A 27,287-nucleotide genomic window follows, 5' to 3' on the forward strand; every position below is an offset into this window, starting at 1 on the left:
AGAAGGCGCATTTTAGCTGCAAGCTGTCTTCTTCCTGCAAAGAGTTGCCTCGAGAAGAAAGATGGGCAGCAGGAGAGCACTACACTATGTCCTGAAAGTTGGGGACAGAGGCCAGACTGCTAAGTTTTACAGGGAGTTGCTGGGAATGAAAGTAAGAAAGCATATAATAGAAATGTCACTATTTACAAACACTACTGTAATTGGATCTTAAAGCTACTACTGTACATGACACCTTTAATAGGAGATTTAATAGGAGAAGTGAGATTGTGAGAGGGAGAAAGGGTATCAGGCTGCTTAAATGGGTGATATACTCCTTGTGTCAATATGAGCTCCAAGAAAAGGATTTGTACAGAATAGTTCTATTGTTTTGATAAATAAAGCATTTATTTAATTTATAATACAATAATAAAATGATAGAATACGTGGCAGGATACATGCTGTGCTTATTTCATGTATAATACCTCCAGAACACATGGCTGGATAAATATAGTATCAATTTCATGTATGATATTATTTCTACTACATACCAAGACATACATATTAATAATGCATCATAGAACACGTGGCATGATAAATGCAGGATAAATATAGTGTTGATTTCGTGTGATAAAACCTCAGAACACCTTGCAGGATAACTTCAGAGATAGTTTGGGTTTGGGGAGGCTTAACATTAAAATGCATCCGTGTATCTTGCCCCCACGTCAAACTTTGCTTCTTTCAATTATATTTGGCATTTTAACGACCAGTGTTAATTTTGGTCCAGATTACAGAAAGCGGGAGACTGGGCTGTTATTATGGTCGACCTATGGAGGGGGAAGGGTGCAAAGTAGTTTTATTTTCTGGTTGAAAGTTGTTGGAGGAGTAGAATGTAGTTAGTCATGCTAATAGTGCACGGATAAACCCCTCTGCAGACCACAAAATAGAGATGAGGGATTATGGTTGAACTTTATTATTGAATATTTAAAGGAGTAGGAAAGTTGAAATTATTGTGGGGTGCCAAAAGTTATTCACCCTTCAATGACTGTATTAACTTACCGGATACCCCAGGCCGGTGCTCTTAGCATAACTGTTCCAGCCTAGGGTTCTTCTCAGTGAGCACCAAACAGCGATCCTGTTCTTTTTTTCTTCAGTTTCCGGGGCCAACACATGCACAGTAAAGTGAAATAACTTAATTTTTGGCACCCCCAGTGGTTTCATCTTTCTTTCTCCTTTATCATAAATACAACAATTGACATCCATCATTAAAGAGTGAGCTTCAAGCACTGGTATTTTCCTGTTTATATAATATGGAGAATTCATTAAATATTGAAATTCATTGCATCATGCTTTACACTCAAAAGTCATGAATGCAGGCGAAGCCATTTCCCAATTTCTAGCCCCAATATATGCTTTAAAGGGGTGGTTCATCTTTAAGTTAACTTTTAGTATGTTATACAATGGCTAATTCTAATTAAATTTTCATGTGGTTGTAATCATTTACTTCTTATAGTTTTTAAATTATTTGCCTTCTTCTGACTCTTGCCAGCTTTCAAATGGGTCAAACTGACCCCATCCAAAAACAAATGCTCTGCAAGGCTACAAATTTAATGTTATTGCTACTTTTTATTGCTCGTCTTTTTTTTCAGGCCCTCCCATATTCATATTCCAGTCTCTCATTTAAATCAATGCGTGGTTGCTAGGATTACTTGGATGCTAGCAACCAGATAGCTGTAAATGCAGACTGGAGAGCTGCTGAATAAAAAGATAACTCAAAATCCACAAATAATAAAAAATTTAAACCAATTGCAAATTGTTTCACAATATCACTCTCTACATCATACTAAAAGTTAATTTAAAGGTGAACAACCCCTTTAACAGGCCGTTATGGAGGAGCTTTGTGTTGTCCAGCTATGTGTTTGTTATAATTTGCTTGAACGGAAAACAGAAACATTGAATATACATTGCTGGCACACTACAATTTTTTCGACAGAGCCGTAGATTGTGTTAGTTAGTTTCCAAGACTAACACCTAAATACATTTTTACTCCTGTTTGATATTGGTCTCTACTGCTGATTTATCCTTCTTTAAAACCCCATGGCATGGAAATGTTACTTAAAGAAATGAATGAAAAACTTTCTCTTTTCCAGGTGCTAAGGCATGAAGAATTTGAAGAAGGCTGCAAAGCTACTTGTAATGGGTATGTTCAAAAAAAGTGTAAAATAAAAAATTGTAGACTCTAAAATGTAAATGCACAATTCTTCTATCTAATGATATGAAGTTCATATCTTTTGACAGAAAACACACCAAATAAACCTACATGTCACTGAGGGCTTTACTTGTCCTGTAAATGCTGAACCACCCATTTACTTTTATGGAACAGGTTCTGGACCGTATGTTTTCTGTAATAGAACGTTCTCCCCTCTACAACTTTTTAAACTGTAGTGTGATTACATCACTCTATGGTAAAACATCCTCCTATAGAAACAATAGCCATCAATTCCTATTTCTTATAGTATCACTGTATATTTATAAGTTCCCTAAATGAAAAATAGATGTTTCCTTATGTATTTAACATGGTTTAAGACTATGGGGTATATTTATCAAAGAGTGAAGTTAGAGATCGCAACAGTCCTCTAGAGTGAAATTCCGCCACTCTCCATTCATTTCTATGGGATTTTTAAAAGAGTATTTATTGATGGGTGAAAGTTCACCCTTTGATAAATACGCCTTTCAAAATCCCATAGAAATGAATGGAGAGTGGCGGTATTTCACGGTCTTACTTCACTCTTGATAAATATACCCCTATGTCTATTTCCAGTCAGTTTAATTTTGATTTTTAATTTGTGTAATGGTTAATATTTTGCAGTCCTTATGATGGAAAATGGAGTAAAACCATGATAGGCTATGGATCTGAGGACAGCCATTTTGTGGTTGAACTAACCTACAACTACGGAGTTGGAGAATATCGCCAAGGCAATGATTTTCGGGTACCCGTCACAAATGTATTCAAGTTAAATCTGAAAAGGATAATGTTACATGCATATAATTTTCATCTTAGACATAATATTCAAAATTTATGTTCATACTTCATAACTGAAGACTGCAGACATTTCCAATTGCATTTCAGGATTTTTTTTTAATTCAGTGATGCCTCGCTGCTTATCATTAATCAGTATTTTACTAGTGGTACCACTGGGTAATATCATTTACTTTGTCAGAATTCTTTTACCCAGCATGTGGTAAGCATCAGGGATCAAAGGAGAAGGAAAGCTACCAAAGCAGTTTATTGCCAATAGATTAGCCACAATAGTGCAAGCTATAACATTATATTTATTCTGCAGAATTATTTACTATACCTGAGTAAACGGCTCTAGAAGCTCTCTCTGTTTGTTTAAGATAGCAGCTGCCATATTAGCTTGGTGTGATGTAACTTCCTGCCTGAATCTCTCCCTGCTTACTCCTAGCTCTGGGCTTAGATTACAGCAGGGAGGGGGAAAAGGGAGGGGAGAGGAGCAAACTGAGCATGCTCAAGCCAGTGCCCTGGAGGTTTATACTGAAAACAGGAAGTCTGATACAGAAACCCATGTGTACATGAAAAGAAATGCTGTGTTTCTTTTGACAGAGGACTCAGAGCAGCATTACTTTGAGGGTTTACTGGTTTATTTAAATAGACCTTTCTGATAAAGCTTACTTAATTTTAGCCTTTCCTGCTCCTTTAAGGGTTGCTATCAGCACATTGCTGACCTTTAGGAATATTTTCATGACACCACGGGGCCTATTCACTAACTTCGAGTGAAGGATTCGGAGGTAAAAAACTTAAAATTTTGAAGGTTTTTTTGGGCTACTTCGACCATCGAATGGGCTACTTCGATCTTCGACTACGACTTCGAATAGAAGGATTCGTAGTAAAAATCGTTTGACTATTCGACCATTCGATAGTCTAAGTATTGTCTCTTTAAAAAAAACTCCGACCCCCTAGTTCGCCATCTAAAAGCTACTGAAGTCAATGTTAGCCTATGGGGAAGGTCCCCATAGGCTTGCCTAACTTTTTTTGATCGAAGGATATTCCTTCGATTCGAAGGATTTTATCGTTCGATCGAAGGAATTATCCTTCGATCGAACTATCTGGGCTAAATCCTTCGACTTTGATATTCGAAGTCGAAGGATTTTAATTCCTAGTCAAAAATTAACCCTCGATATTCGACCCTTAGTGAATCGGCCCCTAAGAATAGTGTTGTTGTATAGGAAATAAAACTAAACTGCTGGGAATCATTGTGGTTTAAACTGCTAGTAATTAATCCGGATGAACTGTTTCAGTGTACAAATCTGGTTAATATTGTAGAAATGTAATGTGTATGTTGACTATATATTTTAAGGGTAATGAAGAAAGAGTATATGTTAAGTAAGTGAGAACTGGGCATGTCATTATGGCTCAAATGAGGATATACATTATGGCAGGAATTGTTCAAAGCTGGAACAGTAGGTGGCAGTAGAACAGTATATCTGAATAATATTTGCCTTCCCTGCAGTTGAACTGGCAAGGCCAGGGAAGTTACCATGAACGTAAGTGTAACTTTAAGGACTTTTCTGGACACCTAATGAGCTGGAGATTGTGTAGGTGGCAGAATGATTAGTATTGCACTGTGTTTCATTGCCACCCCAAAAAATTATTCCAAACCCTATTTTATCACATTAGTCAAGCAAAATAAACTTCAATTACACTAAATAAATGTTATGTTTCCTTCGGTCTGGAAATTGATAATTATAGCAAGCAGGCAGTAGCCATTTTCTGGACCCTGTTATTAAAGCAAGTCTTACATCATCTCAAAATATTGTTTGTGCACCAGAATGGGGGACCTGATGTCTATCCCCATGTCCTGGCTACACAATTAAATGGTAAAAAGGGGGGGGGGAATGTGGGGAGAGCAGTGACATCTAGGAAGTGCTGATTTGAAAGTGAAAGTAACTGCCTGCCCCACCTCTATGCCAAAGGCATAGAGCAGTGGCAGGCAATATTTGATTGACAGCTGAGATTTTTAAATGAGTTTACAACCGCTATGAACACTTTAATAAAAAAAAAAAAAAAAAAAGAATTAGGATTTCATGTGTAATTTGGACTTTAATTATACAGCTTTTTATGTCTGGATGACAGACCACGCTTTGTTTCACAATTGAGCATTTCACATTGAAAGGAAAGCTAAAAATGTAAATATGATGAGTAGTGCTACTTAGACACTACAAAATATGCCTAAAATAGGGGTTTGTGGAAAGAGTTCTGTTTTATGTAGTTGCTGTTGTCGCAAATCACTTTTAGCAATATGCAAAGGCACAGCCAGTGGCCAGAAATTGCAGCCTTACTGATGAGCACACTTTACAATCCACATTGTACGGCTTCTTTTTTATTACATGATAAGCCCCTTTTACTGATGAGAACCAATAGGCAGAGCTTTACCCTGGTTTGCAGGATGGAACCCCTCAGCCACTGCTCTTTTCCCCAAGTTTGTTAACTACTGCCATATATTTGAATTTTGTAGCTGATGCAGCTAGCTATCCTCATATATCTGTTACCTGAGATTCTTCTGAGCCATATACCCCAGGTTTAGATGCCACTGAATATGCAAACTTGAATAGTACTCTCCATATGGGATGGGCTAAACATCGTTCCTGTTTCTCTAGGAGACCACTTTAATCCCTTTGTGAGAGAAACTGTGACTTTAAATTACATAGTTAAATCTGGTTGAAAAAAGACAAAGTCCATCAAGTTCAACTCCTCCAAATGAAAACCCAGCATCCATACATACACCCCTCCCTACTCTCAGATAAATTATATATACCCATATCTATACTAACTATAGAATTTAGTATCACAATAGCCTTTGATATTATGTCTGTCCAAAAAATAATCCGAGCCATTCTTAAAGGCATTAACTGAATCAGCCATCACAACATCACCCGGCAGTGCATTCCACAACCTCACTGTCCTGACTGTGAAGAACCACCTACGTTGCTTCAAATAAAAAGTTATTTTCCTCTAGTCTGATGTGTAATCATGTCCCCTCACAAGCACCTTTTTTCCAGAGAAAACAACCCCAACCTTGACAGTCTACCCTCATAATTGAAGTCTTCCATCCCTCTAACCAATTTAGTTGCACGTCTCTGCACTCTCTCCAACTCATTTATATCCCTCTTAAGGACTAGAGTCCAAAACTGCACTGTATACTCCAGATGAGGCCTCACCAGGGACCTATAAAGAGGCATAATTATGTTTTCATCCCTTGAGTTAATGCCCTTTTTTATGCAAGACAGAACTTTATTTGCTTTAGTAGCCACAGAATGACACTGCCCAGAATTAGACAACGTGTTATCTACAAAGACCCCTAGATCCTTCTCATTTAAGGAAACTCCCAACACATTGCCATTTAGTGTATAACTTGCATTAATATTATTTTTGCCAAAGTGCATAACCTTGCATTTATCAACATTGAACCTCATTTTCCAGTTTGCTGCCCAGTTTTCCAGTTTAGACAAATCACTCTGCAAAGTGGCAGCATCCTGCATGGAACCTATAGTTCTGCACAATTTAGTATCATCTGCAAAAATAGAAACAGTACTTTCAATGCCCACCTCCAGGTCATTAATAAACAAGTTGAAAAGCAAAGGACCTAGTATTGAACCCAGCGGTACTCCACTAACAACACTGGTTCAATTAGAAAATGTTCCATTTACCACCACTCTTTGTAGTCTATCTTTTAGCCAGTTCTCTATCCAGGTACAAATACTATGTTCCAGGCCAACATTCCTTAATTTAACCAGTAACCTTTTGTGTGGCACTGTATCAAATGCTTTAGCAAAGTCTAAGTAAATCACATCCACTGCCATCCCAGAATCGAGGTCTCTACTTACCTTCTCATAAAAAGAAATTAAGTTAGTCTGGCAAGATCTATTACGCATAAAACCATGCTGGTACAAACTCATAGTATTATGATTTGCTATAAAGTCCAGTATCTTATCCTTTATTAACCCTTCGAAAGCTTTCCTGCCACTGACGTCAGACTAACTGGCCTATAGTTTTGAGGCTGAGAACGGGATCCTTTTTTGAATAGCGGCACCACACAATTTGATCATATATCTGGCTGTTGTTGTTCTGGTGGTGCATTTTGATTTGCCTCTGTTGTGTTTTTGACAGGGCATAACAATTCAGTCAAGCCAAGCTGTGCAACATGCACGCCAGATGAAATGGCTGCTTTCTGACTTGGAAGATGGAGTATTTGAAGTGGTAGCCCCTGGTGGGTATAAATTTTATTTGGAAGACAAAGATCAGCCAAAAACAGGTAAAGAGATTCAAAAAAAACTTATCTTCATAATTCACTTATCTTCATAATTCATTTTACTTTATATTTGCACAAAATTCAAACTGTATGGACTTACCAATTTTATGGGGTTTTTTTTTATACAAGGCACATTGTGCATGGGGAGGAAAGGTGATTATTGATAGGCCATGTTCATCTATTTGCCGACTGAAAAATTCCCTTGAGCCATTACAGAAGTAGGATAATGTTAAAATATATACTAAAATTGGCAAAAGCCATACATATACATGCATCATACTGTATATATTTAAAGGAAATATGTTGTGAATTTCCAATTCAGACAGCTCCAGAGCATTTTGTATATCCATCCAGCAAATTATTGGCCTGTGTGTACTTAAGTATATATTAAAGGCAATGGCACATGGGCACTTTCCCTGTGGACAAGAAAGCACCATAAAAATACCTTTACCTTGGTATGACTGGAAGAAACAAGGTGGACTTCTACCCGCAGCACAGGCAAAAATGTTGCCATGTGTTGCCATTATGCAAGTTAGAAAATTCAAGCCTGGTATCTGGTATTTTGTCAACCTTTTAACCTTGTAATTCCAAATAAGCAACTTTTATTTAAAAGCTGTCCAACTGTTTATTTTCTCTGCACTTCTGTTCTGACTCCTGAATCAATGTAGGAGAAGTCAGCTTATAGGAAACACAGAGGAGAAATGACTTCTGTTACATTTAGGGATGCACCGAATCCAGGATTCAGCCTTTTTCAGCAGGATTTGGCCGAATCCTTGTGCGTAGCCAAACTGAATCCTAATTTGCATATGTAAATTAGTTGTGGGAAGGAAAATCACGTGACTTTTTGTCACAAAACAAGGAAATAAAAAAAAACATTTTTCCCACCTTTCCATGACCCTAATGCGCATATGCAAATTAGGATTCCGTTTGGTATTCGGGTGAATCTTTCACAAAGGATTGGGGGATTCGGCCATATACCAAAAAGTGGATTCGGTGCATCCCTAGTTACATTAACAGGAGTCAGGACCAGTGAATGGATAGGGATTAACAAATCAATGAAATTACATTTTATATATGTATATTGGTAAATTTCTTAGAATTCTTTCATTGTGCAAAGTTTTTGGCTGGTAGACTCCTTTTACCTACTGCTTTTTACAGACTTGTGCACTTATAGAAATGTTAACTTGTCTTTGAAAGCTACCTAGTGTTTTGGTTAATGTGTAGCCCTATTTCTCTTATGTCATTGGAATGAATGATTAAAAATGTTACTTTTGGCCATACAGGTACATGACCTGTTATCCAGAATGCTTGGGACCTGGGGTTTTCTGGATAACTTATATCTTAGTTTGGATCAAGTACAAGCTACTGTTTTATTATTACAGAGAAAAAGAAAATAATTTTTAAAAATGTGGATTATTTGGTTAAAATTAAGTCTGTGGGAGGTGCCCTTTCTATAATTCTGAGCTTTTGGATAGCGGGGTTCCAGATAATGGATCCCATACCTGTATAGTGAATTGCAAGTGTCATTTACAATATGTACATTATGGGGCCCATTTACTAAGGGTCGAAATTAATTTTCAAATTCAAAAACTTCAAATTTCGAAGAAATTTTTGGGTACTTCGACCATCCAATAGGCCAAAATTTGTTTTGAATTGAAAAAACTTCGACTTCGAAGTACTGTCTCTTTAAAAAAGTTTGACTTCAACACTTCGCCACCTTAAACCTGCCAAATTGCTGTTCAGCCTATGGGGGACCTCCTATAAGTTTTGAGTAGTCTAAGTATTCTTTTGTAAAATCGATTGACCGAACAATTTTTACTTTGATCGAAAACGGCCGTTTTCGATCGAAAAAATACTTTGACTATTGAAGTATCAAATTCGAAGGTCGAATTTTGAAATTTTTTAACTTCGAAATTCGACCCTTAGTAAATGTGCCCCTATATATTGTTTCTGTGTGGGGTTGTTTACTTTACCAGTAGCAGACGTCTTGTACTCTTGGGGTAGGCAGCAGACGCACCTGTTTAGGGTGCAATTATTTTTGGAAGTGGGGGGCTCAGTAGCAGAATATATGGTTATTGTAGTATGAAGCATGAAGTATAAGCAGTTCATCATTAAACTAGCTCCTTGCTCCTTATTCCAGATAGAAGGTAATGTAGGGGAAGATAGACATCAAAAGTCTTTGGCCCAGCTCTGTGTGCCCTTTTTTTCTATACTTTGCAGTGGTGTAGCCTAAAATTGCTTAGCCGTCTCTCTTATTTCTGCTACTCATGTTTTTCAGACCCAGTGCAAAAGGTAGCACTTGCTGTGTCTGACCTGCAGAAATCTTTACACTACTGGTCTAATCTCTTGGGAATGAAAATTTACAGTAAGGATGAAACCAAGAAGAAGGCTCTTCTGGGATATGCAGATAACCAGGTAATGTATTCATTGTGATTTACTGTTCTTTCATGTACATTGGTGCTTTAAATGTTGTGACCTCTTTTAAATATTCCATATTTCTGCATAAATGTGACATTTTTTTCACACAAGTCCTGCAATTAGATAATGATAACCCAATTAAACAATCAGACAAACACATTATATTTCATTTATTTATTGAGCAAATTCAAAGTAACATAAATATGTGTGTGGCAAAAGTGTGTAAAGCTTTGCTGTATATATAGATTGGGCTAGAGAAGCACAGACCAGGCAAGAAAACTTGCAATAAATTGCTATAACCATTTGGTAGATGGTGTGTTTGTTCTATTTTGTCCATTGAACATTTGACTTATATACGTTGGTCTTTAGAAAACTGTTGGTGGGCAGCAATGTTCTTTTTGGATAACACAGCAGTGTTCTCGTCAGGCCCCTTTTGACGGACACATTTGCCGACAATTTTTTCCCACCACTCAGCTCTTCTATAGCTTCTACCAAATGAGCCATATTAGTATTGTTCTTTCAGAAGCCAAGAGGACTGCTCGTTTTTTTTGCAGAAGCACACAGTCCTATCTATCTACTTGCAGCCTTGCTATGTGCACCATTGTTGCTTAGTGATCTCCTGATGGTGGAGGTTATAGACTAGTTGTAGGCCCTGCAGGTTGGGCAGGTTTAGGCCAGCACAGCAATCTCCCTGTGGCTGGGTGCTGGACTGAACTTTTTTCCTAGGCCACACCCTGACCACAGCCTCGACAAATTTCACCATCAGCATGTGGACATTTGATCTTTACTTCAACTGACAGACCCCCCTACTTAAAGTTTGATCATATAAACCAAAAGATCACTTGGATTACCCATCCACACCTCTTGGCCTATTCCTTTTTTTGGATATAGAGAGGGCCTAATCAGTAAGTCCCACTATGGACATACGCTGGATCCACAAGCCCGTTACTAACTCCACCTGAAACCCACTTTATCCACAAGCCAACCTTTTGTGTGCCACATTTTCACATCCTCCATTGTTTACATAACATGCAAAACTGTGAGTTGCTAAAAGAAAACAGTGGTGTGATGATGAAGTACAGATGACATTTAGGTACCATAATAGCTTCTTCCATTCAACTAAGGAAGTATTTGTCAGCATTCAAAACTTTTATTGGTACACACCCAGTAATTTCTAATGGCTCATTAAGAAATGCGTCAGATACTCTTTCATGGACCATGAAATCAGATTTCATTAGAACATTTTAATTTGTCTAGAGTGAATGACATTATAACTGACTTCAGGAAAAGCTTGCTTTTATTTTACATTAGTAAGTTGAATGGTATGTTGGGTTACAGGTGGCATGCATGGGGTTTTGATTCCCGAGGCAAACAAGGTGATATCAGAATGTCAGGAATTCTGTCATATAGCTTCCCAATACAGATGCATGCAGCACACTCATGCACTTGCCTGAAAACATGGAGCTTTGCATGTGTTGCACACTTCTTACAATGGGAATGCACTTTTCATGCTCCGCTGATCATGTTACAATGTAGATGTTATCACTCTCTTGCATGGAAAACTAAATTTGACCACAGACTGCTTTACCATAATAAACAGGGACAGACAGATCGGATGAGGATCAAGGCTCCCGTAGCTTGTATAAGCAGTTGTACAGCGTTACTTCGATTTACTGGAGTCCAAGAAATTGAGTGCATTAACCCTTTCAGTGGGCATTCCATCAACCTCATCCAGCTGGTTTGCATTCATACAATGGAGGTTCAAAAACTTACAGAGGGGTTCTTAAATTAAAAAGTCATCTTTATTGGAAATATGAATTAACATCACTGAGTGTCCATATACAGGTATTATACAAGAAGGGTCATATGCTTGCTTCACACTTTTCATTAGAGGCAGTTTGCATGTATTGCTCAACGATTGTCAGGACACAGAGTAAGTGAGATCAAACCCTGCTGCTGCTCCGCTCTATTATCCATTGCTCTTAACAAACGTTTATAGTGCTCAATTTGAACTGAAACGGAAAACATCTTATGCAGTAGCATAAGTATGCAGGGGAGCTGTGCCAATAAAATATTGCTAAAGTCAGCCATGTCCTTGACTTTGACCAAAGTGAATGCAATTATAAGGTGAAACAAGTGTCTGATACTCAAGCTGCATTGGAAACCAATAATTTTATCTTTTTGAGGCATATATCACTCTACTGATAATCTTTTGGACATGTTTCAAGCTGCAAATTGGGGTTACCAATCAACTAAGACCTTAGAGGATTTAGAACACACACACCCACATTTTTTTTAATTTACTGGCCATTCTTCCCATATTTTAAACTTTTTCATAATAAAGGTGGGTATAAAGGTAGGGTGGTGCAAATGATTTGCCTCAATATGATCCGGTGAGGATCAGGCATCTCTCTATGAATTTGCATTATGAGAAACGAGTTCAATTAGAGGGCTTACTTTGTGTAGTCAGCACCCCCATCACCTGTGGGGATCAGGTTAATAAGTGGACAGTGCTGGGAAATGTAGGCAACTTTTATTTTACATTTTAAATTGGGAAGCCATTGTCACATAAAGATTTTTTTTTTTTCTGCTTAAATACTAGGAAGTAGCTAATTGTGACATTCAATGTATTAAAGCTATGATTTATATTGTACGCTTTCTTCAGTGTAATAAATGTATGATTTCTTTTTAGTGTAAGTTGGAACTACAGGATATTGGTGGACCAGTGGACCATGGGACAGCGTATGGCAGAATTGCCTTTGCTTGCCCTAAAGACGAGGTAATATTGTGCTATCTGGTTTGCTCATTTATTCTGTTTTTGTTGAGCAGTCAACAGTTCTACCACGATTAATGCAAATAGCTATTGCTAAAACATGTGCATTGCATAAATGCCCTAATTGCTTTTCCTTGCACACTGTATGTGTATTACACGTTGCAAGATTCCCTAACAGTAAGGGAGACCCCAGATGAAGGTGGAAAAAAATATATATCCTGTGTCTGCGCAGTAGAGTGAAATGCAGAACTTTAGCAAAAAATATCTACCTTTTCAATTGCACATGCGTCGGCTGCAGAATTGTGACGAAGAGGATCACTCTGTGGTGTTCGCTGAAAAGCACTCTGGGCTGGATCAGTTTTCTGCTAACAGGAGTACTGGTCCTTAAAATTAGGTAAATGAATACAATCACGGGGGAGGGGGGCAAGGTTTGCTGATTTTTGGCACACCCCAGTGATTGCTGACTTTCATTCTCCTTTAAGTGATTTTTTTGGAATTTAGTGATTTTATTACATGCTGAATTCTTCTTGACTACCTGGTTTTGCCTCTTGGAGGTTTTGCATGCAATATTTTTATGTTGGTGCCATTGCATTCCACAGTTTGATAAATCTAAGTATCTTTTGCATCACAATTTTCAGTAGACAACCTTTTAACAAGAAAAGATGAGCACACTTTTTATGCAGTTTAACTGCTCAGTAGACACTTGGGGCAAATTTGCACTTGGGCAGTAACCCATAGCAACCAATTTGTGACTGGCTTTTTTCAGCCATCTGCAGGTTGAACAATGAAAGCATGGTTGCTATGGCTACTGCCCAGGTTCAAATGTGCCCAATTCTTATAAATGAGCCACCTGGTGTTGAGTTTTAGGATGTTTAATCTATGTACGTAATGATAGGTGGGGCAAACGTGCTCAGAGAAGCACCCTAAGTAAGTTTACATAAATTTTTAGGATCCCCATTAATAGAAATGCAGTATAGTTAAGGCAAAGCCTTCCTACCAGAGGGCCGTTCTTCTTAGAACAGTCAAATGACATTGTTAATGTAAAGTTAAAATGATACATTACTGAAATGCATAAATTAAGATCATTTAAAGTGTTTTTTATTGGTTCACATTTTGTGTGAGGTGCTTTGCATTGGGGGAAAAATGTAAATCAATAAGAAAAATATATAATCACATCAAAGCATTCACCTTTGCTTTTTTTTTTTTTTATTTAACAACAAAATGTTTGGTTTACTGTCGAACCAAACTGTCCATTCTCTTGTAGCACCAACTTTTTTGTGGAAAGTAATAGTGAATAACTGCACAATTGCTGCCTGACCTGTTTACTGCAGTAATCTTTAGGTGTATCTTACTAATATCAGTTTAAGGTAACAACGTATTGGATGTGATTAGAGACCATTGCATTTTTTTATAGCTGCTGTTTTTCAGGAGAAAATCAAAGGCTACAGAACACTACCAGATTTAGTGGTTTGACATTAATACTGCATTGAATTGAATAACATTGTATTCCTGTTTTTTTTTTTTATTAGCTTCCAAGCATTGAAGCAGAGATGAAAAAAGAAAATCAAAAAATTTTAACTCCTCTAGTCAGCCTGGACACACCTGGAAAGGCCACCGTTCAAGTTGTAATTTTGGCTGATCCTGTAAGAAATGTATAAATACAAAATATTTTTTTGCTCAGTTTGGGCATGCTTACAAAATCCTATTCTGTGTGTTTCACACTTTAGTTTCCCATGAGATGGTCAACCACTCTCCATCTATAGGCTCCACGAGGGCTATCCTTATTTATATAGCACCAAGAGTTCTGCTGGACTTTTCAATAATATTCTAATAAACAAGAGACCCCCAAAATGAATACTTGAGCAACAGATAGTATGTATGGAGGGTGATTAGGAAGCATTATCCGTATAACCGTAAATGCAGCTGAAATCTGACATTTTGGGAGAAACATTATGTCACATTATGCAGTTTGGTTGGAGCAGGGATAGATTATACAGAACTATCTCCAGTTCAAGAATTTACATAGAGGTTAGTAGCTGTTATTTATAGCTGGCTAAAGAGTGGGCTCGTTGCTTCAATATTTCTATGAGAAGCAATATCCTGTGTTGATGTAAATATAATCTCATGCCTTGAGTAATGAAAGCATGACAGAATTGTATTTTGGCTTTTTGAGCAATAAATTAAAGCTTGATCATTCAGCAAAAGTGAAACGATGCATGCACTGCTTGCAGAGTAGATCATTTGTCAACGTAATTTGTTAAAGGTGTAGTTCACCTTCATGTTAACTTATAGCATGTTATAGAATATCCTATTCTACGCAACCTTTAATTGTGTTTTTTTCTTTTTAATAGTTTTTGAATTATCATTCTTCCTCTCTTGCCTTTTTCTAGTTTTTAAATGGGGGCCACGGAACTGTGCAGCTAAAAACATTTATTCTGCGTGGTTACAATTTTCTTGTTGTTACTTTTTTATAACATGGCCTCCCCTATTCATCCACCAGGCTCTCATTCAGACCACTGCCTGGTTTCTAGGGGAAATTGGACCCTAGCTACCAGAAATTCCAAACTGAAGCTAAATCATTCTAAAAAGAAAAAGTAATATAAAATTAAAGACCAGCAAATTGCCTCACAATATCATGTCTACACCATATTTAAAGTTACTATTCCTTTAAGCTCACCCCAAACCTAGCACTTTATCTGTAGCTGCATGGGGATGGAACCCCAAAATAAGGATGGCAGGATGGTGCCAGTATCACAAACTATCATAGATTATGGCGTTAAATGTGATCTGTGTGTTCTTTCTCATCTAATCTGATCAGGTTTTGGGACAACTGATCTAATTTATTTTTCTTTTGTAGGATGGGCATGAAATTTGTTTTGTTGGTGATGAAGCATTTCGAGAACTGTCCCAGACTGATCCAACTGCAGACAAACTTCTCAATGATGTAAGTTTTTGCATTTAGGAATTCACTGACATTTGCTCCAGTTGCCTCCCTCAGTCCAAAAAACAAAACACGCATGTTACTGACCCTAGTGTGGTTCTGTGCCTTTAATAGGGAAATAAGACGGTAAGCTCTTACTTTCTCCCCAATAAATTGTGATTTTCAGCACATGCTGTTTTGAGGATGTGGACATGCGCTAGGCATATTATATGAGTCAAAATGTAGCAGACGGCACCCTCCAAAGATTTACTTAAAAAGCCTTTATTTGCTTCTCATGGCTTAATGATCTGGACAGTAACAATGTTTCAAGCCACAACGTGTCCCTTTATCAAAGGGCCACAACGTTGTAACTTGCCATGAGAAGCAAATAAAGGCTTTTTAAGTAAATCTTTGGAGGGTGCTGACTGCTACATTTTGGGTATTAGAAGTTGGTGAAAGTGGACTGGACACCATTTGACGTGCACTAATCGAATCTTTCTGAAAATTAACTTGGTGAGTGCTGGCTAATTGTTTGCATATTACATGAGCCCCCCAGGACATAGCAGCTTGCATTGCTTATCCTATAGACTTGATTACAAATGTAAGTCATCCTTCAACCTGTTATAGGATTATGCTGCTCACATGACCAGGGGCAGCTGGGAAATTGACAAAATGTCTAGCCCCATGTCAGATTTCAAAATTGAATATAAAAAAAATCTGTTTGCTCTTTTGAGAAACGGATTTCAGTGCAGAATTCTGCTGGAGTAGCACTATTAACTGATGTGTTTTGAAAAAAAACATGTTTTCCGATGACAGGATTCCTTTAAGCTCATTTAAAAATCTCAGCTGTCAATCAAATATTGCCTGCCCCTCCTCTATGCCTTAGGCATGGAGGAGGGGCAGACAATTACTTTCACTTTCCATTCAGCACTTCCTAGATGTCACTGCTCTCCCCACATTCCCCGTTCTCTTTACCATTTAATTGTGTAGCCAGGACATGGGGATGGACATCAGGTCCCCCATTCTGGAGCACAAACAAGATTTTGAGATAATGCAAGGCTTGTCTTAATAACAGTGTCCACAAAATGGCTCCTGCCTGCTTGCTACAATTGAAGTCCCAGACCAAAGGAAACAAGATTCAAATAATTTATACACTTTAATTAAAATCATTTTGCTTGACTAACGTGATAAAATAGGATTTGGAATATTTTTTAGGTGACAGGTCCCCTTTAATGCTTCAAAGGCACATTTGCTGCTACATATTTCCCTAACAGTTTCCATTTTCCATAAATTACCCCCTATTGTAAAATATAAGGATATTATAACCATATAAAAGCACAAGGCCAAGTGTTTTTATACAGGTCATGGAACTCCAAGGTGACTTCTAATATCCTCATGTTTTGCAACAGGGGCTACTTTATTATAATACACAAGTTTCAGTAAGTCATGTGACAGAAAGAGGGGGAACTTTATTCACTATATAATTTACAGGATATTGATGGCTCTTGTGCATTATATATAAATGTTTTATTTTTTTTCTTCATTCCTCAGACTATTAGATTGAGAGGAAACCATGATGGTCTGCATCTGACTTGCACTGACCCTCCCTCACATTTTTCAGAGAATCTATGCACCGTGGAAAGCAAAGGGAAATGTTGAATGACCTTTCCAGCCTAAAGGGAGGTGGAGAAATAGTCAGTGCGAGAAAGGGATAGTCCATCATAGTTTCCTCCAAATCTGATCTGAATTAAGTATGTTGGTATTTAAGTCTGAAAAGTGTGCAAGAACCTTTTATTGTTAGTTTTCTTACATGAGCCCAACTGAATGAGCTCATATTTCCCTTAAATGAAAGGTGTTTTGTAAAACACTGAAAGAATGGTTTAAAAATTTGTTTGTAAAATTTTGAAACCAAAACATTTGTGTATGAGTGGGAACACCTAAATGTTAGCGGGGGTTGCACATTTTTTCCATCCTTCAAATTGTAAACTTTAACAAGCAGGATTCTTCCTCTATATGAGTCAGTACTTAACAGCAATTTATTATTCTATTCACTTATTATTACATTATTTACACAAATATTGACCTTTTTTTTCAGGCTATGGCAGCAGACAAGAGCGAAGAATGGTTTGCAAAACACAATAGACAGAAGCCTTCAGCCTAGGTGAACATAAGCAGACTTCATATCATCTGAATAATAAACTGCAGTGCAGAATGGAAGAACTGTGCACAATTCAACTACACAATTGAAAGTAGTGGCCACCTAATGATTCTAAGGTTAACTTAGATTCCAGACAAAGTTGATCAATTTTTTTCCTCTTATGCATTAAATTTGGCCTTACAAACGACAAAACACTTATTATTTAGGTATACAATAAAAGGAATAAAACAGATGGGCTTAGCTATGAATTTGTGGCAAAGTGCAAAAACTCCTTGTTTGCCACATTTTCTGCTTGAACCCTGAAGTGCAACTATTTGCCCCTGGAATGGAGTGCAAAATGTTGCGTCTGTCTTTGTATGCCTTGCTGCCTGTGTTTGTGTGTTTATTATTCATTCATTGGAATGCCTGTAGCTTGCATGTCATTAAAGGAACAGGAACACCAAAAAATAAAAGCTTTTTAAAGTGATTAAAATATCATGTACTGTTGCCCTGCTTTGTTAAAAGTTATGTGTTTGCCACTTGTGTAAAGTGCGGCAGGGGAAAAGCCGGTTTCCTCCATTTGATATGGGACTACCCTAGAGTAGCAGTATAATGGGCAGAAGTCGTGCAATACACTAATGTATTCCTATCCTTTCCAGGAATCAGGTCCCCGGAGATTTGCTTATTAGGTATTGTAGATGAGGTAGTGCAGATCCAGAACACTTCTAAGGTCGATCCTCTTCTACGCAAAAAAATTGGTAATAATGAAATGGATGAGCCCCAACCCTCCCTCACTGCAGCAATGGATTGACTTAATAAATGGTACATTACCCCTAATCAAATTGATTGACAATGCTAGGGGTACACCTGGGAAATTTGAGAAAATATGGGAACCTTGGTTAGATGTCAACCCTCATGCATCCCTCCCGGATGACTGAATTATAGAAAGTGCTCTGAAATATATGACGATGACTGCTAAATATGCTCCTCTATGCCTGTAGACAGAAGCATATTTGTGTTGTTTATTTTTTGTTTAAAATGCAAAATAAAAAACCTTTAAAAAAAAAAGTTATGCGTTTGCTTTAGAAACACTACTATCTTTTTAAGAATAGGCTGCTGTGTAGCCATGGGGGCAGCCATTCAACCTGAAAAAGGAGAAAGGGCTCAGGTTACTTAGTAGATAACAGATAAGCTCTGTAATAGAATACAATGGTATTTTATGGTGTGCATCTGTTATCTACCTGTCTTGAATGGCTGCCCCCATGGCTACACAGCAGCTTGTTTCTATAAACTGCAGTAGTGTTTCTGAAGCAAATACACCAATTGTACCAGTGCAGGAAAAGATTACATTATATTTTAATTACTATAATACACTTACGTTTGTGTTACTGTTCCTTTAAGAACCCACAAGTGGGAGAGTGCTGGGAGATGCACAAAGTACAGGGCTCCTGTGTGCCTTGTGCCAAATCATAATGTGGCCCAAAGCACAACAGCAGCTGCCCTAAAAACTCTGGGCTTTATAGCTAGTGCCCCGTAATTGCACCAAGCCTTTTGTAAATGAGTCGCAGTGTCTCAAAATATTCAAGAACAGTGGATAAAAACTTAGCAGCAGGGCTGGGGGAACCAACAAAGGTCAGGCCGGGATAGGCAGTCTGGATTCTGGCAAATGCTTTAAGATGTCATATAAAGTCACTATTTAGTGGCCATGTGGGGGCTGTGTAGGCTTCTGTGTACTTGAAATGTCAGAGCATATTTTGAATACCAGTCCAGGCCTCATCAGGTCTCTCCAAATCAAAATGTACAATTTAGAAAGTATTCTTTACTCCTGCCAGACTATATTCCAATTTTACATGTGTAAACTATATGCTCTGGGAATAGCATGTGATTCAGACTTTCAGAACATACGATGGAAGGGGGCGATGTCAATCCATCAAAAACATTTTGGGGTGTTTTAGAAAATGAACAATGCACTATCATTTAATTTTGTGCATAGTGGTTAAAAGATTCTAAATAAGATTACAGTGCTAAAAAATTGTTTGTTTAATGGAAGGTAAAGATCGTCATATGTGTCACTATAACAGACAATTATACTTTTATTTTATGATCTCCTGTCTTCATCATAATCTGCACTCGCTTACAGTATATGTATTCTGCAGTGATGTGAAAAATTGCTGGTGAGTGTATAAACTTTGTATCATTATTGATAAAAATGAAGTTTAAAGTTAAAAAAAACCTGAATATTCTGTATTATTTCAGTTTTGTGCTGTTATAAGAATACCACTGAATAGGTTTATGTAATGTAATGAGAATTGACTCTAGCTGCAAGTTGTGCTTAGTACAGGGGAATTCATAGTTGGCATACTTGCTATGACACATAGCTGAACTGCAGCCATCTTGTTTCATGATAACACTTCAGTCTTTAAAAATATTAAACTTATGGTGGCATAAATTGTACTTGGTATAGGTGAAAAAATCATTTAACAATTTCTTTGTACAGGCTATGAGAAAATTAGTTTGCAAATAAATATACTGTATATAATGCCGAGAATAATAAGCTGTCTGCTGTTAAGGGGTTATTTCCTTAAACTACATTTTTTTCTGGTAGAGGCTTTTTAGGGGTAAAATTATTATTTTTTTTTCAACAAAAAATGTTGTTTTTTTTTCCACTAAAAATTAGAGAATTGAGATTTTATACCCCAAAGCTGCTAGAAGTCCAAATCTGAAAATCCACCGCCTCAAACCTGAGGTCAAGTAGAAGTCAATGGCAGATGTCCCTTTTACAATTTGAAGATTTTGTAATCTGCGCTGAGCTTCAACTGATAATCAAAACAATTCAGGGTTTTCAGGCGATAACCCGAAAAAATTGAGTGATCCAGGCATCAGATCCGAAAAATTTGTACGATTGAAGTTTTTGCTCGATTTTATCGAGTCTTTTCCCGCACCCAATTTTTAAAGTTATTTTATAATGAAATAAGTTAAAATAGTGGATGGGAGTTTGGTCGAGCTTGGTTTAATAAAAAGATGAGATAAATTAATGTTTTAGTAAATAATTGCTCCTCCTCAGTGTTGCAAGCAGCCACCCCACAGCACCTACACTGCCATGCACAACTCCCAGCATCTACACTTGGATATAAAAAGTAAAGCAGCAGCTCCTGATTCCCTATAAGTTTCACTGACTACCCTTTATAGTTCCTCCAATATCATACACAACTCGACTCCCAGCACAAAGCCGTCCCTCTCCTGACAAGTTTCTTTGCCCATGGTGAGTTCCCCCTTCCAAGCAGCGTTGGACTGGCCCATCGGCAGGCTCCACTGACCCAGACCAATCAGGTGGGTGTAAAACCCGGGAGGTTAGGTCCTCCAGTGGACCCAATGGTCTCCAGTCTGAAACTGCTGCCAAGCCTCAATGGCCAGTATGTTAACTGTAATGCACAACTTATAAGAACATGGCCCTGACCACGAGGCAGTGCAGTTTCCTAGTCTAGTAACACCTGTGGCAGAAGATATATTATAGTGGGAATACAGAAGTCATGTGGAATTAGAATGTACTGTACAGGAACTCTGTATAATACACGATGAGCCATGCAAGTATGGGAGAATCAAAGTTTTCTCTGCTTTGTGGTAAATGTCACTGGGTATATTTGTGTTGATGTGGCATTCATGGGTCGTAGTTTCTCTTTTATTTAGATTATTCACAGTGTGCACACCTTACATACCTTCTGTACACTGCATTCTTAAGGGTAAAATGTTATAAAACATATTGACGTACCCTCAGCAGTATTATGTATCAAGCAGTTGCTTTAGAGCCATTTGTTGTGGTCTAATGTCACAAAAATATGGAAAAAAACTCTTAATTGTTAAGCACTGGGGTTGATTTATTATACTATGGGGTTGTGTGTCACCCTATGAAACAGGAGTGAGATGAAAGAAAAATGGATTTTTAGTTCAATGAGCTAAACAGTGTAATAAACCCCACCCCCAGGGACCAAAATGAAACCACTGCTCTTGGGTTTTACAGGATTTCTGTGACTTCCATGTCTGATAATCAGCTTGCTTCTATTACATTACAGGAGTGAGAACCAGCAGTGCAGATAATGTAGACAGAAACATACAAATCTACAGTAGCTGGGGAGCCTAAAGTGGGAATGAGGAATACCCAGCTGCAGCGGCGTAACTACAGCTAACCGGGCCCCCCTGCAAAAAATCTTCAGGGGCCCCCGGCTTAGCTGCACGCATGTACACCTGCATACACGCATCCGCTGACCTTCAGCGCTCGCACATCTCCTGTCCCGTCGGAAAGCCTCAGATCCGCCCCGCCGCTAAATTACTTCTGGCAAGCGGCAATCTTGGTCGCCGCACACAGTGTTTCAGTTCAGCAGACCCCTTGGTCCGTGCCTCTCTGTCCCCCGGGCCCCCCCGCAACCGCGGGGTCTGCTGTATTATAGTTACGCCACTGCCCAGCTAATAGCAAAATGTGTGAAGCAGAAAACAAATTACTGGGCTGAGAAAAGAAGAAAACAAATCCAAAAATGAGGAGGAACATTACAGTAGAGTACATGCTCTGCTTACTGAATTTGGTTCTAACTCAGTCAACACACAGCTCTTGAAGTATTAATATATACTTTGGCGTAATTCCAGGCAAACGGTGCAAAATGGCCTGGGAGCATACACCTTTCATACACTGGAATTCATGCAAGCAACCATTAGCCTCTGTTGGACATATAAGGTCATATTTACGAAAGTGTGAATTTTCTCCTTGTCTAATTTACCAAAGTTCACCAGGCATAGTTTCTCGATATGAGAAATGTGGAAAATTTTCCCCTGGTGAAAATTCACCAACATATATTTCCCCACACGATTGTGGTGGGGAAAATTCTCCAGAGAATTTTCACCATAAAAAAATGATGTGTTAATTATATAATGAGTTGCAAAACTTTGCTTCTAGGGGTGATAGCAGAGATTTGTTGGCCACGGTGAAATCTGCAGTACCACAGACATAAAAACTCCTGAAAATGCTTTTCCACCGACAGGGCCAGATTTACATAGTGGGCACCCCTAGACCTACTGCCGTGCGTCGCCCCTGTCCCCTCCCCTTTATCCGTGCTAATTTCCATCATCTGGACTGGAGCAATGGGGATTGGCGCATGTAAAATTAAAAACGATTATTATATCTCCAGCGCATCCCCAGTGTTTTTGAACAAATGTAGTTGTGGTTGGGCAGCATGCCGCCCTAGGCCCGGGCCTAGGTGGCCTTTCCACAAATCCAGGCCTGCCCACCAAGTAATAAAGTGGTGGGAAAACATATTCAGTGCTTTGTTTTCTGAAGCCTCCCAAAGTTGCCTTGTGAGGAAACAAAAGATGAGCTGCGTATGTTTTCCCACTGGTGAATAACATTATTGCCAACGGGAAAGTATTTTTTGTAGATTTTTTCACCTGTATGTATAATCATTGGCAACAAATCTCCCCATCTGCCATCACCGCTAATGGCAGTTTGCCAGCCTGAACCTGGAGAAATTTCTCTTGGCAAAAATTCATTCTTGTGCCCTTAGTAAATTGGAGAAATTTCACTGGATACATTTCACCTGCTGAGGAAAATTGGTGAATTTACACCAATGCAAAGATAATTTTTACGAATGTGAAGTTAATTCTCCAAGACTTGTCGTACTTTACCTTTAGAAAACTAGTGATGAGGAGGGGAAGTTTCATTTTTGGTGAAAATACTTCAAAATTTTCAATTTCACCCTTTAGTAAATATTACCCATGGTGCAATGGCAGGTGGAAATCTGCACACACAAAATACAAGGCACTGAGATCTGTCACTGGTCAGCCATGGAGCTTGTTATCAAATCACAGGCAGCTTAAAAGAGCCTTTTCATTGGCGGTGGTCAAATTGCTCCACCAGAAGAGCCTGACCAATGCTGCTGTACATACTGCAATCCCTTTTTGGAAACTTAATTAAAATAAGAGACTTTTTGGCAGACAGCCGAGAACAGTCAGCTGCTGCACTTAGATACTTCTTTTAACAATTTAAGTTACGCAAAGAAACAATTGTACCTATTTTTTTTTAAATATTTTTATTTCTGAAAAGTTGACATTTGTGTACAATATAGTATTTATCCATTCAGCATCAAAAACATGAAATACATCAGTTTGTCAACCTATATTTTACAGTTAAAACACGGTCATGCAACTGAAGGAAATGTGAGCAATTCCAATGTGGAGTTGTCTCCCTGATGAATCAAAATCCGGTCTAGTTGCACAGGGTGCGATCTTCAGATTAGATGCTTCAGAAACATATCATACATTTTACGTTATGACCTTGTCTAATAAGCAAACCAATATTTATATACATTTAGTTATAAGCATCGTTTATAGAAATTTGTAGGTAAGCTAACACTTAAAACTTAAACCATAAACAAAACACAACTGGTTTTTAAACCAGGAGCGTGGAGACTTGTAGCAAAATACTTTAACAAAATAATCACTTGTCAGTTAGAGTTTATTAACATAAGAGTTATATTGCAAGGAGTTGGGCAGGGGGCCTATCCCCAAATCTGTACATTATCCATGGTTGCCAGACTTTTTGCACCATCTGGAGAGTATCTGTTGCTATTCCTGTTAGCTTTTCATTAACAAAAATCCAGTCTTATTTTTAAACATTACAAAATTAACATTAGAAGATTTCCAAGATTTTGCTATTGTCTGTCCAGCTGCCAGAATTATGTTATTCAACAGTTTCCTCTTAAGTTTCGGGACCTCTTTGGAGGGAGCTCCTAGTAAAGCCTTGTATGGGTTCTTTCGAAGATTTATTTGTAACACTGAATAAATCAAGATTTATTTGTAACACTGAATAAATCATCTGATATACTCGCACCCAAAATCTGATTACCCTAGAGCATGTCCACCATATATGCCCCATTGTCCCTGGTGTACAACAGCCTCTAAAGCAGTGGTCATTGGGTAGATGATACATTTTAGCCAATCTTGTGGGAGTTAAGTACCAGCACATAAGCACTTTATTACTTGCTTCCAACATTATTACATTGCCTGAACTATGTTTGTATTTTAACTATGTACTATGAACTATGTATGTATTTTAAACCAATCCTCCTCAGATAAGGTGCTCCCCAAATCCTTCTCCCAAGCTTTAATATATGGGAGATTAGTAGTCTCTTTCGTTGATATCATATTCCTATACAGAAGTGAGATTGCTTTAGGAGGAGGGGATTCATTTAAACACCATCGTTTAAAGTAAGTCTGAGGTACTGTGTCTGGGTCTCTTCGTTCCCAACATGTCTTAGCCCAGTGCAATAGTTGGGTTGCGCTGAATATTTCAACGTTAGGCAAATTGTGTGTTTCTATAAGAGAAGCCTGGGTATATGGTCCCCTTATGCAGAGAAGATTAGCCATTCTAGTTATTTTTTTGGAGACCAACCATGTGAAGGGATCTACATGAATCCCAGGAATAAATTGAGGATTACCTACAATCGGTGCCACCGGGGTGTGTAATGTCGCCAAAGAGCACATTTTTGCATTTTGATCCCAAAGGGCCAGCGTGTGCGCTAAACAGGGGCTTTGTAAAAAAAAGGTGAGAGGTCCACACTAGTGCCTCTGCCGTGAATGGATGCACCAACCAATTTTCTAGCTCCACCCATAACTGGGGTTGATTTTGTATATTCAGTAGGGGAATCTGGCCTAAACCACCCTCTAACGGTCTCCTTTGTAAAGTAGCTAAGTTGACTCTTGAGGGTTTGGTATTCCAAATAACGGATCTGATATGTTTTTCAAATCTGTTGAGGTCTGATGTTCTGATGTTAACTGGAAGGACCCTAAATAAATATAAGAGCTTAGGAAGAAGTGTCATTTTTACTGCAGTCAGCTGACCCAGCCAGGAGATGTGGCATTTAGTCCAATCTTCTAGCAATTTTTGTAACTTTTTATATATGTAGGGATAGTTGACTTAGTATAACTGGTTATAGAATGTGGGGAATCTTATGCCCAATATATTAACAAACTTTTGGCACCAGTGGAATTCAAAGTTAATCGTTAATAGTTTGACTTGATCAGGAGGTAAATTAGTATTGAGGGCTTCAGTTTTTGTGGGATTCAGCTCTAGACCAGAAGGGGATCCGAATTGCTGTAAACCCGGTAAAAATGAGGCTGTGACGTTAGAGGGCGTGATTTCGTCTGCAAATAAACTTGGATCCTACTTTCAATCCATGAATATCTGAATTGCTTCGGATTGCGCAGTTGTACCTATTTAAGTTAAAAAAAAGTCTCTTGGAAGAACTGTGACTAGCAGCTTAAAGGGCAATTCACCTTTATAAGCAAAACTGTTATAACACATTGCCCTAAGATTCCCAGAAATGTTAGAACTTTCATAACCTGCCAAATTGTGTAAAATGAATATGGTAAATAGAAGGCATGGCCATAACATGGGCGTGGTCAAAACCTTTCTGTTCCTCTTGCCATTTTTTGAATGTTGGATGATATGTACTTCATCTTAGTCTGTACTATATCAAGGGTTAGCTAGTTTATACTTTCTACACAGACGACTTTCTCTCACTGAAACCCCGCCAGCAGCATTCCAGTGCCAACATTCTTCTTAAGGTTTGCTATTTATTGCCAACAACAAGTAACGCAGCAAAATTAGTGTTTCGGCATCCGAAAAGCATCAACAAATCTCTGGCCGGCGTTTCTGTGCGGCGGACACTAAATAGGTTCTTCCTAGGGATTGAAGCTTGACGAGTCACTACGTTACGTCACTCCTTCACACCTACACATGGCTGTAGCATGAGAACTTCCTGAAACCACAGCATGGGCCTATCCAGAGAAGGAAACTGCAGAGCTGAATGCAGGGCTGTGGTGTACTTTTTTCTTGGAGCAGTTTTGGCCATTGTTGGAGCTGTTGTCTTTCCCCCCACAGCAGTCTCTCTTCCCCCCAGCATTTCTCTCCCAGCAGTCTCTCTTCCCCCAGCATTTCTCTCTCCCCCCAGTCTCTCTTCCCCTCAGCATTTCTCTTCCCTCCCCCACAGCAGCCTCTCTCCCCACAGCAGTCTCTCTTCCCCCAGCATTTCTCTCTCACCCGTCTCTCTTCCCCTCAGCCTTTCTCCCAGCAGCCTGTCTGCCACCGTGCAGTCTCTCTCACCCAACCTGCTGCTGCTGTCACTGGCTGAATGGTTGTTATGGCAACTGCCCCAGTGCAATTGTGCTGCTCTGAGACACTTTGTCATTGACTCTGCCCCTAAATAATGGGGTCCCCCCCTCAGAGCTCAATGCCAGGCTGAGAGGGGCACAAATTGCGCCAAGAGGCGCGACCACACACTGGTCACTCACGGGTTAATTGTGTCTGTGTCACTCTCACTGGTCACTCAAGGGTTAAGCAGAAATTCCAGACAGAGGAGTGAGGAGCAGAGGCGCCTGAATCCCCCTCCAGAGCTAAGGTGCTAATGCAAATATTACTTGCTGCTGGGAGTCACTTATACAACATAATCTGTAGCGGGATACAAGTGCTCCAGTTCCAATTTACCTCTGTCCCAGTCGTGCGAGTCACTCAGACACTACCAGCGCAGTTTAGCAATTCTCATAATCTACTGAGCCTTCCTGTCTATCTCATAAGCGGCAGGCGGGATAGAGAGCTGTGACTGTGAGCCTGTGTGTGACGTCTCCAACAAATTCAGCACAAACCAATCAGCACACACTCCCTCCAGCCAGGGGGCGTGGCGTCAATCA

The 27,287-nt window shown here is 38.8% G+C and overlaps 1 protein-coding gene across 1 annotated transcript; it reads left to right on the top strand.

Annotated features, from left to right (window-relative positions):
* The first annotated feature begins 49 nt into the window (after positions 1–49).
* glod4.L (glyoxalase domain containing 4 L homeolog) lies at positions 50–18,048 on the top strand. Its single transcript, NM_001092202.1, is given in 9 exon segments — positions 50–151; positions 2,127–2,176; positions 2,846–2,966; positions 7,166–7,310; positions 9,586–9,722; positions 12,418–12,504; positions 14,028–14,141; positions 15,356–15,442; positions 17,514–18,048. Coding segments are annotated over 9 exon segments (897 nt in total). The 5' UTR covers positions 50–61; the 3' UTR covers positions 17,580–18,048.
* Positions 18,049–27,287: the final 9,239 nt, after the last annotated feature.

The sequence above is a fragment of the Xenopus laevis genome, chromosome 2L (genome assembly GCF_017654675.1).
Source record: "Xenopus laevis strain J_2021 chromosome 2L, Xenopus_laevis_v10.1, whole genome shotgun sequence".
NCBI lineage: Eukaryota > Metazoa > Chordata > Amphibia > Anura > Pipidae > Xenopus > Xenopus laevis.